The 18383-nt window shown below is 48.0% G+C and overlaps 2 protein-coding genes across 2 annotated transcripts; both read right to left on the reverse strand.

The window, feature by feature from the left end:
- BGLAP (bone gamma-carboxyglutamate protein) lies at positions 1-6824 on the reverse strand. The gene is made up of 4 exons (XM_035099422.3): positions 5698-6824; positions 4479-4526; positions 3234-3294; positions 1-1685 (listed from the first exon to the last, which is right to left on the reverse strand). Exons 1-4 carry the CDS (start codon positions 5756-5758, stop codon positions 1544-1546), a joined length of 312 nt encoding a protein of 103 aa, XP_034955313.3. The 5' UTR covers positions 5759-6824; the 3' UTR covers positions 1-1543.
- A 5208-nt stretch (positions 6825-12032) lies between these two features.
- On the reverse strand, positions 12033-17260 carry PMF1 (polyamine modulated factor 1). Its single transcript, XM_035098831.3, has 5 exons — positions 16923-17260; positions 15805-15910; positions 15020-15120; positions 13862-14057; positions 12033-12799 (listed from the first exon to the last, which is right to left on the reverse strand). The coding sequence occupies exons 1-5, from the start codon at positions 17081-17083 to the stop codon at positions 12749-12751; spliced, it is 615 nt and encodes a 204-aa protein (XP_034954722.3). The 5' UTR covers positions 17084-17260; the 3' UTR covers positions 12033-12748.
- Positions 17261-18383: the final 1123 nt, after the last annotated feature.

Below are 18383 nucleotides of genomic sequence, written 5' to 3' on the forward strand. Positions count from 1 at the left end.
ATGAGAGAACAAATCGGTAGGTTGTGTGTGTGTGTGTGTGTGTGCAGTACCCTAAAGTCAGAAGATAAGTACTTTCATTTGCTTTTTAGCAAATGCCCTCTACTGGCTTGCGAGTAACTCCATGAAACCCAATGGGACTGATTTCTGAGTAGACCTGCAGAGGATTGGGAATTCTCATATGACCATGGTGAAAAACATTCTCTATAAGGAAACAGGGAACACACTAAAGATTCTGTCTCTGCCTATCATCTGAACTCTGGCTTCACCCATCACCAGAATTCAGCCTCTGCTAGGCTACCCAGAAGGGAAATTGAAGAAAAGAGGTTGCCTATCTTTGGTGTAAAGATTTGAACAATTCATTGTTTATGCTGTGCTTTGACCACCCACAAACCACAATGCTAAGTGCTGGCCTCAGTGTATTAATTAAATTGTTATACAAAGGGGGTCAGTCTAGAATCTAGATTATACCCATGCATCCCTTCCAGGCTTACATGAAGCTAGGATGTATAAAAGAAAACCAGAACCCCAAAAGCAAACCATTTCCTTTGTTAAGGTAATGGCCTTAGATACATACCCATCATCAGCAACTTTAAAAAGTTATCTCTGTTGCCATAGAGACAAATCGTTGGGTCTTTTTCCACTTCACCTGGCTGCCTGCCATGTCATCCAAGGACAGAACAAGAGGCCAAGGAGGGCTGTGTTTGGGTGAGTTTTGGCTGATCCTGGAAGCTGCACACACACACACAGGCATGTCTGCTCTGTGCTGGACCCAAATCTGTGATTTGGGGCTTCCCTGGAAACCCAGTGGGGAAACTCGGGCTGTATTTATGCCCTTATTTAAGATCTACGTAAACCAGCCAGCTAGTTACAAGTAGCTAGCCGTGTTGGTCTGACGTAGTCAAAACAAAATAAAAACATTCCTTCCTGTAGCACCTTAGAAACCAACTAAGTTTGCCATTGGTATGAGCTTTCATGTGCATGCACACTTCTTCAGATACAGTCAGCCAGTGGCAGCCTCCTCCATCTCTCTCCCAACCATTACCACCACCAGAATATCTCAGGGCAGCATACAACTTCCCCCAAACTTGGGGCCTGCAGAGGTTTTGTACCTCGGCTCCCATCAGCCCCAGTCTACAGTGCTGGGGCTGTTGGGAGTTGTAGTCCAAAATTCTGCAGCTCACCAGGTTGGGGAAAGCTACAGAACCGCATAGGACAGCACCATGTAGCACCAAAAAAGCATATCATGTGCATAACTCAGTGAAAGAAAAGAAGTGTGCTTATGTTTTTAAGTTATTTAATATTTTATTCATAAAACGCCAATTTTTAAAGCAAGCATATTACAGAGGCAGCCTGGAGGCAAAGGCACAGTAGTTACAAGCAGTATCTGTTCAGGGTATTTCAAGGCATGGGTCCTGCTGTGGACCTTAAGAGACAAGGACTGTGTAGCACCAAAGCGAGTAGATCCCTCCCCCCAGATGCTGGTCTCCGAGCAGGACTCTCCTCTTTTCTGTCCCACACACTGTGCTGACTTTAAGCAGGGCCTCTATACTGGCCCATAGAATCTCCTGTAAGCTTCTTGGATGCCGATGAGGTCGGCCATCTCGTCGCAGGCGGGGTTCGGCTCACAAACCTCTCGCAGGGGCTCAAGGGGGTCTGGGGTTGGGGCAGCACGGGCGTTGTAGAACCTGCCAGGGAGCAGCAGCCACGGTTGGAGCATTTAGCAGACATTTTGGGGCTATATCAAAATGTTCTCAGTATGCCAAAGGATATCCACGTATACAAAACTTTAACTAGCAAGATACACATTTCTTCATGAAAAAATCCCCATTAAAAATCTTCCAACGTTACTGTAAAATTTCTCCTAATTTTGCCCAGTATACATTTTTGCAAAACATTTGCAAAAACCTAACATAATGATTATGCACACTTTTACCCTAGTATATGCATTTTGTACACATTACACCACACTTTGGAACTCCCTGCCTATTGACTTCAGGCAGGTACCACCACTGTACTCTCTTCAGCGCCTGCTACAAACATTTTTCTTTGGGCAAGCCTCTCCAGATATGTAAAACATTGACATGTCTTTTAATCTGTTTTTTAGCTTAGCATAGATTTTACATTTTTTGAACAGTTGGATTTAACTATTTTTAATGGTAATTTTGTTGTTTTTATTTGTTTGGTAAGCTGCTTTGAGGGTACCCCCCCCTTAAAAACAAGCAGCCTATAAATTCTAATTAATGAAATTAATTCATTAACTAATTTGCTGGAGGACTGCATTGCAAAATTTGGGCATTTCAAAAGACAGCTGTGTTTCAGAAAGTAGGTCCACTTTTAAGCACAAATGGAAATGAATTTCTTCCCCTCCACTCGATGCCAGGGTGGGGTTGGGGGTAGAGATTTTTCATTAATTGCAAGGTTATACTTTCCCCCCAGCAAAGAGCTGCAAGGTGATCAGACACTGTAGGGATAGGAGCTAAACCCTCCCTTGTTCCATCTCCCACCGTTTACTCCTCTGCTCCAATCTGCATAGTCCCACCCCTTCATTTGCATACTCTTCCCCTGGGTTCTGTTTCTCGGTCACACTGGAATGCACATGTGATCAGGGCCGTCCCTAGGCCCGGGCTGGGTGGCGCAAGGTGCCAGGGCGCCTGGCCATCAGGGGCGCGGAAGGGGCACCAAACGCTGGTGTCTGCGTCCGCACGCCTCTGCTGTTGAGCGGCTTCAGGCAGCTCTCCAGAGGCGCGCGGGGAGTGCTGGCCTGGGGCCGCCTGAACAGCTGAGCGGCCCCAGGCTCACGCTCCCCGCACGCCTCCGGAGCTTCGCACGGGGAGCGGGAGCCTGGGGCTGGCTCCTCCGCGCCTCTCAGCTTTTGAGCGGCTTCAGGCCGCTCTCCGGAGGCGCGCAGGGAGCAGGAGCCTGGGGCTGCCTCCTCCACGCCTCTCAGCTCCCCGTGCGCCATTCCTGCCCGCCTCACTCACGGAGGGCGCCGGAGGGATCTTGGCACCAGGGCGCCAGATATGGTTAAGACGGCCCTGCATGTGATGCATCCAGCCAATTCTTGCAGCAGAGAGAGTAACAGCTTCTTTACAGAGCCCTGTGTTGACATTATCTGGGTAACTATTCTCCTCCGTCCAATGTTTGGGACCTCCTGGAGGCGTCTTCAAAGCCACTAGGGAGCCCACCCCCACCCCAGATTCCTAGCTCATGACAAGTTGCACATTTATCTTTACCTGTTATAGTTCCTCTTGTGTCTCTTCATTACTTGAGCACTGACGCGCCTGGAGACAAAAGCTACAAGAGGAAAAGTTGCATATTTTATCAACAGCGCTGCCTCAGCCCTCTATAGGAGGAGTTCTCCCTATTTGCCTCCTCCCTGCCATCAGTGGGGCTTGTGGCTCAGGAACGAAACCAAGGATCCTGACAGTCTCCGTTTTCATTTTGAAAAGCAACGTGATTCTAGCCCTCATTGTGGAACAGAAAGGGAAAAAGGAGATTTCCATACTTTTAGAAACATAAGAAGCTGCTGTGGTCCATCTAGCTCAGTATTGTCTACACCAGAGCTTTTCAAGCTGGGGACACACTTTTTGGACATGCATCATTTCACGAAACAGTCATTCAGTTTTACTAGTGAACTGGAGGTTAAACTAACCCAGAGGTTGGCAACCTTTGGCCCATGGGCCAGATCTGGCCCACGGAGGCCGTTTATCCGGCCCACGAGCCGCCCAGTCACCGAGCCGCCCACTCGGCAAGTCCCCCAGGCATTGTGCTAAACCGGCATAGCACAGCGTGGGGACGTGCGCAGATGCCAAAAATCGCTTCTGCTCATGCCCAGATGCCGAAAATCGCTTCTGCTCATGCCCAGACGCCAAAAATCGCTTCTGCTCATGCCCAGACGCCGAAAATCGCTTCTGCTCATGCCCAGACGCCAAAAATCGCTTCTGTGCAGGCACAATTTTTGGCTTCCGGGCATGCGCAGAAGCGATTTCCAGCGCCCCGGACATGTGCAGCACGACGCCGGAAATCGCTTCTGCGCATGTCCGACCCACGGACGATCGTCCATGGGAATGATCCATTCCACGGCCAAAAAACGTTGCCGAAGCCTGAACTAACCCCTATCCAGCCCTGGAAGGAGTGTTTGTGTGACACACTGCAGCCGACACACTAACATGTCGCAGCGCACAGTTTGGAAAGCTCTGGTCTACACTGATAAGCAGTGGCTCTCCAGGGCTTTTGATAGCCTCCCCCCCCCCCCCAGTTCTAGTTGAAGATGTGGGCAATTGAACCTGAAACCTGCATGCAAAACACATCACCACTCAGCTACAATTCTCCCACCTTCCCTAGTCTACCCCTCCCCCCCTCAAATTTTCCAAATTTGCAAGCCTAGGTCTCTTCTGCAGATATAAGTCTCTTTGAAGCAATTATCTAAAAATAAATAAAAATAAGCAAGAAAGGAATAAAAGTGGAGATAAACTGACCTTCAGAGCTGGGTGAGTCGTTGGCACTGTTGGAGTGGGCAGAGTCATCTGGAAAAGGAGAAGGGCAACTGCAATGAGCAAAAGGCTACTTGCCCCTTGGCCAAGTGAGGCACCAGGGAACAGTTGTGGTGCCTGTCACCCAAGGGCACGGTTTGGGCCTGAGCACTTCCTAAGAACCTCTGCTTTCATTGTAGCGATGTAATCCTGCTAGCCCTTGTGACCAGGATAAGCTTGGTAAGTACAGAGGCAATGCCTGCTGAAACTGTGGCCGAGGGATGGGTCAGGAATGATAGTAACCTTTATCTATTTCATTTACACCCTAGAGTTTGAGGTGATGTACACACTTCTTCCCAACAACCCTGTGAGGTAGGTTAAGCTGAGAGGCAGTGGCTGACCCAAAGTAACCTGGGAATTTGAACCCTGGTCTCCCAAGTCCTAGTCCGACACTCTAAACACCACCACCACCACTGGCATGGAGGGGGTGGGGGAGAAGAGAAACGGTCGGTCAGCTTTGAAGGCAGAAATGAATCTGAAGTGATGTTGGCATCTCTGGGTCCTGAAGGTTATTCTTTTTGTTTTGAAAAAAGCTGGCACACCCTGGAAATACCCACAATCTTAAAACTGTGATTTATTGTCTAAATATTTAGCTTTGCTCACATGTAGGTCCGTATAGTTAAAGCTATGGTTTTCCCAGTAGTGATGTATGGAAGTGAGAGCTGGACCATAAAGAAGGCTGATCGCCGAATAATTGATACTTTTGAATTATGGTGCTGGAGGAGACTCTTGAGAGTCCCATGGACTGCAAGAAGATCAAACCTATCCATTCTTAAGGAAATCAGCCCTGAGTGCTCACTGGAAGGACAGATCCTGAAGCTGAGGCTCCAATACTTTGGCCACCTCATGAGAAGAGAAGAATCCTTGGAAAAGACCCTGATGTTGGGAAAGATTGAGGGCACTAGGAGAAGGGGACGACAGAGGACAAGATGGTTGGACAGTGTTCTTGAAGCTACGACCATGAGTTTGACCAAACTGCGGGAGGCAGTGCAAGACAGGAGTGCCTGGCGTGCTATGGTACATGGGGTCACGAAGAGTCGGACACGACTAAACGACTAATCAACAACACATGTAGGTGCATATGAAGACTGGATTTTGATGGCACCTGCAAACTCATCTATGGCCACATAGAGAATCATAACCCAGAGATGGTTTGACCACTTACCTGCTTGGCAAAGGCAGAGCGTGGCCACTGCCAGGAAGCTCACCAGAATCAACTTGTTCATCTTGATTGATGCTGTTTGCTAACGGGGAGATGTTCTCTGCAGGTCTGGAGATGCTTGCTTCCTTCCTTCCTCTGGGGTCTCTTCCACCTGGGTCTCTGTTCCTGATTTATACTGTTTTGGCACCCCCCCCACCCCCCAGCCCACTTGGCAGGAGGGACAGCCCACAGGACCTCCTCCTTCCTCCTTGCTCTAACCACAGAAGGGGCAGAAAGCCAGGTCTATTTTGGAGCCCATCTGCTGGGCAGGAAGGCTGCCAAGTCCAAGCAGTAATTGTGGTTTGGGGGCAGGGATATCATCTGAAGAAGGCAAGCTTACTTGTCTGCAGGGAAGGGACAGGGCAGGATGGACGCCACAGTCAGACTGGGAAGCCATGATGCTTTTGCAGCACTGGGAGTTGGGGTGTTTTGGGGACCCAAAGCTCAGGAAGGAAACAGCTACCTAGATTTCATCCTGTTGGGTGGCTCAGGTTTCAAATCAAAGCAGACTGGGGACGCAATATATATTGGAAAGCTTATTTGAAACACATTTAAAGCACATAAAGGTAAAGGGACCCGTGACCATTAGGTCCAGTCGTGACCGACTCTGGGGTTGCGGTGCTCATCTCGCGTTATTGGCCAAGGGAACCGGCGTACAGCTTCCAGGTCATGTGGCCAGCATGACTAAGCCGCTTCTGGTGAACCAGAGCAGCGCACGGAAACACCATTTACCTTCCCGCCGGAGCGGTACCTATTTATCTACTTGCACTTTGACATGCTTTCGAACTGCTAGGTTGGCAGGAGCAGGGACTGAGCAACTGGAGCTCACCCCGTCACAGGGATTCGAACTGCCGACCTTCTGATCGGCAAGCCCTAGGCTCTGTGGTTTAACCCACAGCGCCACCTGATCCCCTCCAAATAATCCTGGGAAGTGTAGTTCCCTCCCTCATAGAGTTAGCATTTCCAGCACCCATAATAAACTACAGAACCCAGGATTCTTTGGAGGAAGTCAGCCTGGATAGCTGGGTGGTTAGAATGCAATGCTGATAGTGCCCAGGTTGCAGGTTCGATCCCCGTAAGGGACAGCTGCATATTCCTGCATTGCAAGGAGTTGGACTAGATCAGGCATCGGCAACCTCCGGCCCACGGGCAGGATACGGCCCATGGAGGCCGTTTATCCGGCCCATGGGCCGCCCGTGAACCGAGCCACCTGCTCGGCAAGTCCCCTGCGCACTGTGGTAAACCGGCGCCACGGGGACCTGCCGAGCGGCGCCAAACATTGCGTCTACGCAGCTGCAGAAGCGATTTCTGGCGCTGCAGACATTTTGGAAATGGGCAGCCAGTACCGGAAATCGCTTCTGCGCAGCTGCGGACATGTGCAGAAGCCATTTCTGGTGCTACGCTGCCTATTTCCAAAATGTCCGCAGCGCCAGAAATCGCTTCTGCGCAGCTGCGGACATGCACAGAAGCCATTTCCAGTGTTTGGGAAATGGGCAGCGCGGCACCAGATATCGCTTCTGTGCCTGTGCTGCTCATGTCCGGCCCACGGACAATAGTCCATGGGAATCCTCTGGCCCACGGGCAGAAAACGTTGCCGACGCCTGGACTAGATCAGGCATCCCCAAACTGCGGCCCTCCAGATGTTTTGGCCTACAACTCCCATGATCCCTAGCTAATAGGACCAGTGGTTGGGGAAGATGGGAATTGTAGTCCAAAACATCTGGAGGGCCAAAGTTTGGGGATGCCTGGACTAGATGATCCTCAGGGTCTTGTCCAACTCTAAAATTCAATGCTTCTGTGTGTTTTGCGCTGAATAAACTTTAAATGCAGTGTGTGGATCGAAGATTTGACCTCGTGCTATGCTGCAGCAGCTCAGGTGCAAGCAGCGAAGCTCCTCTTCAGCTGTCGCTTTGGTCATCAATTCACATGCCTCCAGTTATTATTCCAATAAAATATTTTTGGGTTAAGAGACAGTGCAATGCATAAGGGAAGTCCCCAGTCTGAATCTCGCCCCTTGCTATGAACACACCAAGAGTTCGTGAATAGCAGTGAAGCCAGGGGGGCTCTGGGGGGGGGAGGGAGGGGTGGAAGGAAACCCAACTACAAAAATAGACCTCCCTTGGATGGTCGCACCTCATAGGTTCCTCTTGTGGCAGGAGGGGGCCTGTGGGGAGGCGTCACGAAGAAGGAGGAAAATAATGTTGATTTTTTAAGAATAAGAATCGGAATTAAGAATAAGAAACCCGCTATAATGATATTAAGAAATTATGAAAATCAGGAAGAAGGGATCTGAGGAAGTCGCAAATACAACGTTTAACAAAGTAAGAAATTAATTGATTGTTTGTTGTTGTATTATGTTGGAGGATTATGTAGAAATAGTTGGGGGGTTCCCTATCCCAATCTCTCCTTTTGTCTTGGGGCCTCCTGGTGGCACCCCCTTCTCCAGGGGCTAAGGAGAAGGGGGTGAGGACAAACCCAGCTTTACAATGGACTACCTTCGACTCTCAACACCCGCAGGATCCACTTGTGGCAGAAGGGGACTTGTGGGGGGAGGGAGGGAAGGTGGGTAGAAATGTTCTTTTATGTCTTTTTTTTTTCTTTTTTTAAAAAAGCAGTGAAGCCAGCCTCCTGCTTAAGCTATAGGTTTTACAATATATGGTTAGAGATACAGTTTCACTAAAATAGGGAGAAGTGGGGATTGTGGGTTTGAGCCCCTCTTCCTCTCTGCAATCTGAACACTGCACAGAAGGTGGATTTAGACAGACAGTACCACTCTCACTGTCTCAATTTCTACTTCTTGATCTTTAAGGGCTGTTGCAAGGCAGATATAAGCAAGAGACAATTCGTTTGGGAGATAAAATGGCGTCAAAGCATTTGGATGTTTCCATTCATGTAACTTCCAATAATAATAATAATAATAATAATAATAATAATAATAATTTATACCCTGCCCATCTGGCCGGGCTCCCCCAGCCACTCTGGGCGGCTTCCAACAAAATATTAAAATACAGAAATCAAACATTAAAAGCTTCCCTAAACAGGGCTGCCTTCAGATGTCTTTTAAAAGTAAGATAGTTGCTTATTGCCTTGATATCCGATGGGAGGGCATTCCACAGGGTGGGTGCCACTACCGAGAAGGCCCTCTGCCTGGTTCCCTGTAACTTGATCCGATTCTATTCTTAATTGATATAGCACCGTGGTAGTTTACAAATAACAGGAAGGTCAGGTCCTTGCCCCAAGGGGCTTACAAAACAGACACAAGAAACAACCAACAGAAGAAGGGGAGAATAGAGGCACACAGGTAAGCAGGGGAGGCATATGTGGCTGTTTCAATTGCATGTCCTTTGGATTAGCCAAAGGGTTAGGGACCAAGGTGTGGAGGATCCAAAGGCTTCCTGGAAAAGGTGAATTTGGAGGAGGGACTTTGAAAAAAAAAAAAGGGAGGTGGTCACACAAAGATTTTCCAGGAGGGAGTTCCAGGCATAAGAGGCAGTGAGAGGAAATGGGTGGAGTCATTTGAGGGAACAAGGGATTTTCAATGACGGAGGGTGGTGGCAATAGATGAGTGAGGGTCACAGGATGGGACCTCTCTAGAAATAAACACAGATAGGGAGGCACAGAGGGTTCCAAAGGTTCTAGGAGCAGACACAAAACCAGTGTAAGGAATTAAGGGTGGGGAGGGCATCATTAAAAGTAACAAGGAGGTGAATAATTTTGGTAGCAGAGCGCTGGGTGGATGTGAGGGAATGAAGGTGAGACAACAGGAGGCTGCAGTCGTTAAGAGCGCATCCCAGCCAGGCAAAAAAAAGCACCGAATGAGAGTGTAGAGCAGGGGCAAGTGATGGGCATGGCCTGGGGAGTCCAGGAGGCTGGAAAGAGATGCTTGGAGGACCACATTCAATGCCTGGGAAAGACGGTTGGAGGATCCAGGAGTTGGCTTAGGAGGGCTAACTACATAAAGTCAAGGAGCAACAGCAGCAGGCAGTCATCTCCGTTTTCCATGCTCTTTTTGCGACACGGAAGTCCTTTCCATGTAAGGACTGCGCCTCACCCTTAAAGAAATCTGCCCCTGAAGAAAGGAGATCTGGCTCTGGGCCAAGAGTAACTGGCAGCCAGGGGCAGAGGAGGAAACAGCCTATAAGCCTGTAATTTACCCACAAACTGCAGAGATTTGTCGGGCTTTCCTTTCCATGTGGATGTGTTCAGGGCCAAAGAGAAACTCAAAGATTTAATTTGCCCTTGGCTCCTTCTTTTCCCTCATCCGATCACAGCAGGCCACATTGCTGAGCTACAAAGCCCCAGGATGGCCTCCAGATCTGGGGAGAGGAAATGGGACAGGGTATTTTGCCCTCACTTGCCCTGGATGCAAATCGCTAGCAGACACACGAGAAGAGAACCATGCCAAGATAGCATGCCCTCTCTCTCCAGTGCCACGTTGTACTGGATTAATGTTGCTTTGGGGCTGTGAAAGGCCACCCCATTCTGCTCCGAAACCAGGCACTGTCACAACACTGGGATGGGGTGAACAGCATGGAATTCTAACCCCCTAAAAATAGTTTTTGCATTCATGCAATGCTTCAGAATGCTGAAAACACTGCACATCCCACCATGGGAAGGGCCATAGTTTAGTGGCAGAGCACCTGCTTTGCATGCAGAAGGTTCCAGGTTCAATTCCTGGCATCTCCAGGAGAGAGCCCTACAGGGAACTCTGGAGGGATTCTGCCATAATGAGCTAGATGCACAAATGGCATGCTTCCTACATTCCACCACAAGCATTTCAAGAGGCCCATAAGATCAGTATTATCTCCGAAATGCAGGCAGGATTTCACCTGTGCAATGAAGCCAAGAGGCAGCGGCTTGTCTTAAGCAGATTTGCCAATAAGCCCCCATCTCCTCACCCAGAGAGATAAGAACTGCATTCTGCTTACGCCTCAATATTTTACAGCTAGACCTTATGCTTAGAACACATGCTTGAAATTCTAAATATCAAGCTTCTAAACCGGGCACAGGGAGCTTGTGACCCTCCAGATGTTGACTACAACTCCTATCATCCCTGACAGCTCAACGTGTTGGTTAAGGATAATGGGAGTTGTAGTCCAGCAACATCATAAAACCTGCAAGTTCCCCACCTGTGTTCTAGTTGTCATGGCTAGAATGGACCCTTGAAATGTGCTTGCTAAAATATCAGAAGCCAGGGATCACTGGGTATTGTTGCTGGGGGCGGCGGCGGGGGGGGGGGATCTGCTGCCACCTCCCTTCCCCTGACTAGCAAATAGAAGTTATAGGAAAAATATATATTAAAGTTTGCATAAATGTACACGTGTCACAAAATTCAGCCAAATATGCCTGGCCTGGAGGCAAAATTCTAGCAGCAGTGAGGAGCCAAGAGCCCTGACTATAGTCAGCATGAGATGGAATGCCAGCCAGCAGTGAACCGGTTGCCCTGCAGTTTGTTTGCCAATGACAAGACTCCACGTTTGTGGCATTCTACAGGAATCTTTGTTTTCAGCACTCCTCACATCCTACGTGCTGGTTCCCGAGTTCCCAGTTGCTCCCCGGCTCCTGGAACTACATCTGGAAAAGATGAGGCTGACTCGAGGCAGCCAAGACCTCTCCTAAACATCCCACGCTGGCCACTGTTGGCCACAGGGAACGTGGCGCAAGCCAAACAACAAGCACCGGTTGGCATCCCGCTCTATATTTACAGTGTAATCAAGGAACCCATGTTTATACAAGAAAAATATGTGTAGCTGGGTCAACTTTACATCCAAACACAAGCATTGTATCTAATTGGGAGCAGATGCTGACATGTACAATAGAGAAACACCCTCCTTCTCTAGCTTCAGGGGACTGGTATTCCATCGCTCCGAGAAACCCTTTCTATAGGGATGCGTTATTGAGAAACCTGATCAGTTCTGCCACGAAGTCCTGCCTGTTGAAGTGCATTGTGGGTCCTATTTAACACACATTCCATTCAAATGGGCCTCGCTTTTAGCCCACTGGTAAGCAAAGCATGCCCAAAACATACCCAGCACATTCACATTGCAGGGGGCTGGCAACCAAGAATTTCCCTAGAAGAAAATGGGTGACGCATAAAGCAGATTTCTACACACTCGGACTGCTGCTACAACTCAACCTAAGCAAAGCCCAGCTAAAGGTCCATCTTGCCCAGCACTCTGAGCGACGGGGAAGACTCAGCTCAGTCACAGCAGAAATATGTTGCACAATTCACTGCAACTCCAGCTTGGGCAGATGGCAATATTTGTGTTAAAAGAAATGCAAGGCAGAAATGGTAGCAATACTTTATAATGCCGTTTTAATCTGCTTCAAAAGTTACACACACATACACACGAAGAGTATTTCAGAGGAGAGGTTTGGTTGTACTTGCTTTATACATCAGTAACTAACAAATGTTTGCTTCCTTCAAACTAAGAGAGGGGAGGTGCTGCTGCTTAGGTCACCCCCCAATGATTCTGCTGTGAACATGGGCTGTTTTGTGGCAACCTTACCATTGACTCACCAGTAGCTCAGCTTCATGGTGGACAAGACATAGATGGGAGTTTTTGAGAAGTGTTAAGTAGGGAGGAACAGAAGCAGGGAAGCAACTTACAGAAAGAAACGAGAATGACTGAGAAGCAATAAAAACTGGGAGAATATTGCAGTGGGAAGTGACCTTCGCCTCAGTTTCCGAGGGAAAAGGAAGGTTCAAGCAGCTGCAAAAAGAAAAAAGCCCCCCCACCCAGCTTGTACAGTCCAGAGTGTGGTCATATAGTCCAGGTCCCAAACACACAGCAAAGACTTTTTTTTAATAGCCCAGCGGCAGGATTGTGAAAGTAACACTCTGCAAGAACTGGAAACCAGTGAGTCCCACACTGCAGTAGACTTGTGGCCTGTTAGTTCTTTGGGGAATCCCACCTCAGAGCCTATGCAAGTCCTGGGCTGGGATCCTGGCCTTCCAAAGCACCTTTTCAGTTGGGGCTCCGTTCGTGAAGAGCCAGCAAGGCTTTCCTCCTCGCTAAAGCTCTTCAAGGCTGCTCACGATCTGCTGACCTTCTTGAGCAACTGCCTGGAAGGAAAGAAGGAAAAATGATTAAATGCTAGCAAGAGTCTTTCAACATACCTCTTTCCCATTTGTGTTTCCTCCGTTAGATTGTAAGTCCGCAGGCAAGGGCTGCCTTCTTATTGATCTTAAGTTTCTCGGGGATCCTTTTTGACTCCTTAGCAGGGTAAAAATGCTTCCTTCTAGGTTCTGGGAAGGGTCTGAGGGCAATTTTGTTGTGGCTTTGGTCCTCCCCAGCGGGGTGATCCTTTAAATGTTCAAAAACTTGAGCTGGTACAAAATGCTGTGACCAGATTCTGCTTTTACAAGCAAACCCACAACAAAATGTTGCAGTGTGATAAGTGTGCAGTCTTGCAGCCAGCCAGCTAAGCCCTTTTCCAGGACACTCCACTCCATCCATTTCCTCCTCCTCCCCACGATCATTCTGTGTTCCATGACACACTGGGCATGCTCTGTTCTCATTATGGTTTCTTTTTCCCTCTGAAAATTTGTAACTTAGCAATATCGTAAGATGTGCAACTTTAAGAACTGGCACCTTTGTATTTTCTGCTCCAAGCCAGCCAGTTGCCTCCATCTTTATGTGTGGATGATACTATATTGGTTACAAAAGATCCGCATTTGGAGAATGAGTCCTGTGTATATGGGATTACTCATGAAGACTCCTCTTGCCACAGTGGCCCTATGTAGTGTGGGATAAAGAATCATCTCATCTCCCATGAACCTGCCACCGATCTCAGCCCTTGCTTTGTGTCCCATTGCCTTTAGTGGTACCATTGGCAGGGACGTGGGATAGCACATTTTTGGTCGGAGAATTCAGGTTGTGGGACTGAATTCTACGACTCCTTTTCTGGAGAAGTCTTGGTTGGCTCCTTCTTTTGCCCATCAAGCCAACTAAGAAAAACAAATTCATTCAGCAAGGATTCCACCTGACCGAATGTTTCTCACCAGTGTTTGAAGACAAGTGTGGGGAAGAGGGTCCATTTCTCTTCTCCTTCCAGGCTGTTGATGCGCCCCAAGCAAATGAATCCAATGCACAGGTGGGCAAGCTACCTGCGAGGCTCCACTCACCTGCCACTCTTCCTTCCTCTTTCTGATCTCCTCCTGCAGGTCTGCAATTCTCTTCCGGCCAGCCAGCACTGCTTCAGCCAACCTCGAGTTCGCGTCTTCCTTTGCTTTTATGGCCTTTTGCAGGAATCTGCGCTGCTTCAGAAGGTACGGCACAACAGCACTGTGGACGTCTTCCTCTGGGATTCCACTGGGGCGCCTGAATTCAATGAAGGCGTTACAAGAGGGGTGGGAAATCTCAGGCCCAGAGGCCAAATGTGCCCCCTCCCTCCGGGAACTCACTATCTGGTCCTCGGGACCCTCCTCAGGGCACATGCCTCAGCAGCCCTGCTTGTCATTCCCCTCAAGTGCTTTTTACCAGAAAATGCCCTTGAACTCTGTTCACACCCCTTTCTTGCCTGGATGGAGGACAGAGAGGGCTGTGTGAAGAACAAGCCTATTGTACAAAGGTAAACTTCACATTTGTTCCTCCGCATGCTTTTGCCTCTGGCCCTGCCCAACGTGGGCATGTGGCCCTCGAATGTTTCGCAGAAGGGGGAATGGCCCTCGGTCTGCATTACGAGGAACAAGGAATGAGCTTAGAGGCGGGCGATATAGGAAAGCATCGAAGTCACCAGCTTTTAGAATGTGCCTGTTGGTATGTGCAACGTCCGCACATTGCTGCAGAAGTGCTGGCAAAACACTGGTGCTGCAACAGGTGTAGTCTGTGCCTTCTCACAGAAGGGACCGCAGCCTAGCTTTTCATGCAGGAGGTCCCTAGCTGCTCAGTCCCCATCAGTGGAGCGGCAATAAATTGCTAGCACATTTGCAAAGCTAAGCAGGGTCTGGTATGGTTTCCTATTGGATGGGGGGGGGGTTGTGTTTAGAGATTCCCGCACTGCATGGGGTTAGGATAGATGACCTTTGGGTCACTTCCAACTCTACAATTCTATGATTCCATGATCTCTAGGTGTCATGTGTGAAACGTGTGTAGAGGCCGTCTACCAGATTCCCAAATAACAAAAGGTTGAAGGCGGAGGGTGTGTGTGTGTGTGAAGTTGCCCTCTCCCTCTGCTTCCCAGCTCTATCTAAATGGCTGCTGTGAAAAGAGGCTGCCCGACAGGACAGACCTCAGAGTCAATCCAGCCAGGCAGTTCTTATGCCAAGGGAGTCACTCCTTACCATGCAGGTGTACTCCTTTTCTTTGCTTCTTCTGCAAGTTCATCTAGTGATTTAAAGAGCACACTGAGATTCCCTTCTTCCTTCAGATCCTGGATCTCCTCCTGCACAAAAAAAAACACAAGACACACAATCTCTGCATATAACGTGAGGATGTACTGTTGGGTTTTAATTTTCACACCTGTAACATCTGATGTCTCTCTGAGCTGTACTGCCAAAGGTTCGTGCATTGGACACACATGCAAGACCCAAATCCAAACTATTTATTCTAGTTGTGGCTGTAGCTTTTAAATAGATTTGATTTAATATTCTTAAAAAATTAGGGACAAATTGCAGCCTTTTAAGTACAGCCAACAAATAATCCCACCTCAAACAGTAAAAGGCCTTTGACATATCTAAGGCCAAGACTGCAAGAGCTTTGCAATAATCAATAATGTTTAACAACTTTTCACAACAAGGTCTCTTCCCTGTAGCAGATAATGTGGCATGAATATGAACTTCATTACCATTCTCTCACTGGACTTCGCACACACACACACACACACACACACACACACACACACAGGCCTCCTGTTTTCACAGTAGTATCAGTTGCTATTTACTATGTTGCAGTCAAGTCACATCACATATGCAGGACCGAACCATCAAGCTGGTGAATGAAGAATTCAATCCTTCCAGGTTTACTATTTATTTAAAATGAGAAATCTGCACCCTTTTCTGAAAAACAAGAACTGCAGGCTGCACTGGAACCTATTAGGAAGGGTTTTGTGCTATTCCTTGGCCCTTACCCGAAAGGAGGTTTGCAGGTGGGAGATAAACTGATTGTAAACACACTTGGTGAGTTCAGGTTGCACTTTGTAAAGACGACTGTAACACTTCGCAAACCTATTGTAGCTATGGGTAGAGAAAGAAAATGCCATCAACATTTTAAAAAACCCTGCACATTGTTTCTATTATCTACGCACTAGGGTGCATAATCAAGTACTCATTTTTATATATTCTTGCTCTTTTTTGTCCTCTCCTTCCTTTTCTTTTCGCCGCTTAAATAGGATTTAATCAAGAAAGATACCTAATTTTCTGACATGTAAACTTTTCGTTTTCATGTTTATCCAAGCAGGATATAGTTGATGCTGCATGATTTAATATTACAGATTAATATGCTTTAAACATTTACAGTGTTTATATTGGAAATATTTCCATTTTTCCAAATCACAAACACACACCATACTCGTAATTTTTCATGTTTCCTCGCCGGAAAAGAGAATTAGACTGGGTGGCAACTCCAGACTTTTAACGGAAAAAAAATTGCAACAGCAGCATCACCTCTGACCATGGAAGTTCCATTAAAGGAAACCCTCCCCATAGCGCTTATCAAACCCTTAAAAAACTAATCTAAGCTCATGACAACATCATTTCTGTTGCCATTGTACTCATTTAACACTAACCTTTCTGTTGCACCTCATCCTGTGAACAAAAACATTCCAGGGAGGTGCCCTCTGTGCCAGGTTTTTAAATGAATGCTGCAAACCTTTTTATTCCACCAGGCCTATGGAGAGTACACCACCCACAATGGGTTACTGGTCTTTGGTTTTAACTGTTTGTGCTTTTATTTCATGCTTTATCTTATTTTTACCGTTGTAAACAGCTTTGATATGTTCTTGTGATATGGCAACAGGTTTTTTTTTGTTTTTTTTTACGTAAGTCAAAAAGCACCCTTCATACTTTCCACAGCCAGGCTCCCCCCAGGCTGACCACAATTCCCATCAGCCCCAGCCAACAAGAGTTAATGAATTCCGCGTAAACAACTCTCATGGGACCTTCCCCACTAGATGTCGCGATGCTTCCTCCTCATAACACCAAGCCAACTATCGCGAGAATTGCCTCCTCCCGCTTTCGCCTCCCTTACCTTCCCGCTTCCACAATTTTCTGCAAGGAAACCTCGACGATGTAGTCCAGGAGCTGCTCCCGGCTGGGGTTGCTCGGAGGCTCAGCAGCAGCAACAGCAGCGTCGGCGGCCTCCTTCTCCCCGTCGGCAGTACCCACCCCCTCAGCCACCTCAGTCGCCATTTTGGGCCCGCCACAAATCCAAACCCCTCTATAGCCCCGCCCACTGACGCCCACGCTGCTTCCGATTGGTGGAATGAGGCAGTTGTAGACACTCGGCCCCACCCACGTGATTTGTGGTCACAGAAGAGGAGGTAGGACCTGGGTTTTTATTTAATTGGACGCGGCTTCCGCTTGTGCAATGAAAATCCTTTAACGCAGAGCGAAGTACAATGCCGCCCCCTGCTGGCCAGTTTCATATGGCATCACTGATCGGCGTGAGTAGGACAGCCTGGCAACTTGACTATACAGTATTATTATTTCTTGCAACTTTGCTAACACGGTATTGTTATTAATAATTCTTTAAAAGCACCTATAGTTTTCCTAAGGAATACAGGAGATTAAAAACAAAGACATACCGGTAGTCCAATAACCACGAACGGCCCAAACGGAAAAAAGGAACGGCGAGAGAAAGGGACACGGAGATCATTCAGGAGCCATTAACTAAAAGTTGTTAAAATTGCCCTGCCTATGATGGCTTTAAAAGTGAAGTGGGGCAATTCATGGGAGGATAAGGCTCTGAATGGCTTGGGTCTACCTCCACTGTTCTAGGCAGTATGCCTTTTGAATACCAGCTGCTAGGAATTGCAGGTGGGGAGGATGCTATTGCACTCAGGTTCTGTTTATGGGTTTCCCAGATGAAATCTGGTTGGGCACTGTGAGAACAGCACGCTGCACAAAACAGCAAACTGACAAAAGAGAGTATGTGAGAGGGAAATCTCAACATGCAAAGGAATGATGGAGAGCAAGAGCCAGAGATCTGAAATTGGCACTGTGCCTCAGTAAATTCAGACTCAGCTGCCCCAGGACCCCCACGTATCCCCATGGAACGTGTGCAAAGGGTTAAGGAGTGTGCACACACAAGTCACACAGGAAGCTGGAGAGGTTTGTCTGACCTCGCCACCACTCCATATAAACAGCAGTAATGCTAAAAATATACCTCATTTTCATATCCAGCTGCTCTAGTAGGGAAAGATTACTAAAGAGCAAACTGTGTTGTGGTGAACTCTGCTCATCCACAGGCCATCTTTTCAGTGCCCAAGACTCTTCCAAATCCCCAGGCAAGCCTAGAAGCAGTCGGAAAGCCATTGTTTTAAAACAGGAACAGGGAACATCTGTCAAGATGTTATTGGATGTCAATGCCAACCACCCTTGACCATAGGCCATGCTGGCCAAGGCTGATCGGTGTTGTCAGTTCAACAACATCAGAAGGGCCAAATATTTACCCTCTCCTGATTTTGGAGCATTCCATCCCTGTTGAGCG

This window comes from Zootoca vivipara, chromosome 16 (assembly GCF_965207765.1).
Source record: "Zootoca vivipara chromosome 16, rZooViv2.hap1.1, whole genome shotgun sequence".
In the NCBI taxonomy this organism is placed as follows: Eukaryota; Metazoa; Chordata; class Lepidosauria; order Squamata; family Lacertidae; genus Zootoca; species Zootoca vivipara.

Excerpts from the sequence above, each read along its gene's own strand:
- BGLAP (XM_035099422.3), bottom strand. The coding sequence starts at position 5,758 with ATGAACAAGTTGATTCTGGTGAGCTTCCTGGCAGTGGCCACGCTCTGC. Across the intron at positions 4,527-5,697 it reads GCTCTGCCTTTGCCAAGCAG|ATGACTCTGCCCACTCCAAC; the intron begins GTAAGTGGTCAA and ends CTCCTTTTCCAG. Across the intron at positions 1,686-3,233 it reads CACAAGAGGAACTATAACAG|GTTCTACAACGCCCGTGCTG; the intron begins GTAAAGATAAAT and ends GCTCCCTGGCAG.
- PMF1 (XM_035098831.3), bottom strand. The coding sequence starts at position 17,083 with ATGGCGACTGAGGTGGCTGAGGGGGTGGGTACTGCCGACGGGGAGAAG. Across the intron at positions 15,121-15,804 it reads ACCTGCAAACCTCCTTTCGG|GAGGAGATCCAGGATCTGAA; the intron begins GTAAGGGCCAAG and ends TTTTTTGTGCAG. Across the intron at positions 12,800-13,861 it reads AGAGGAAGGAAGAGTGGCAG|GCAGTTGCTCAAGAAGGTCA; the intron begins GTGAGTGGAGCC and ends CTTTCCTTCCAG.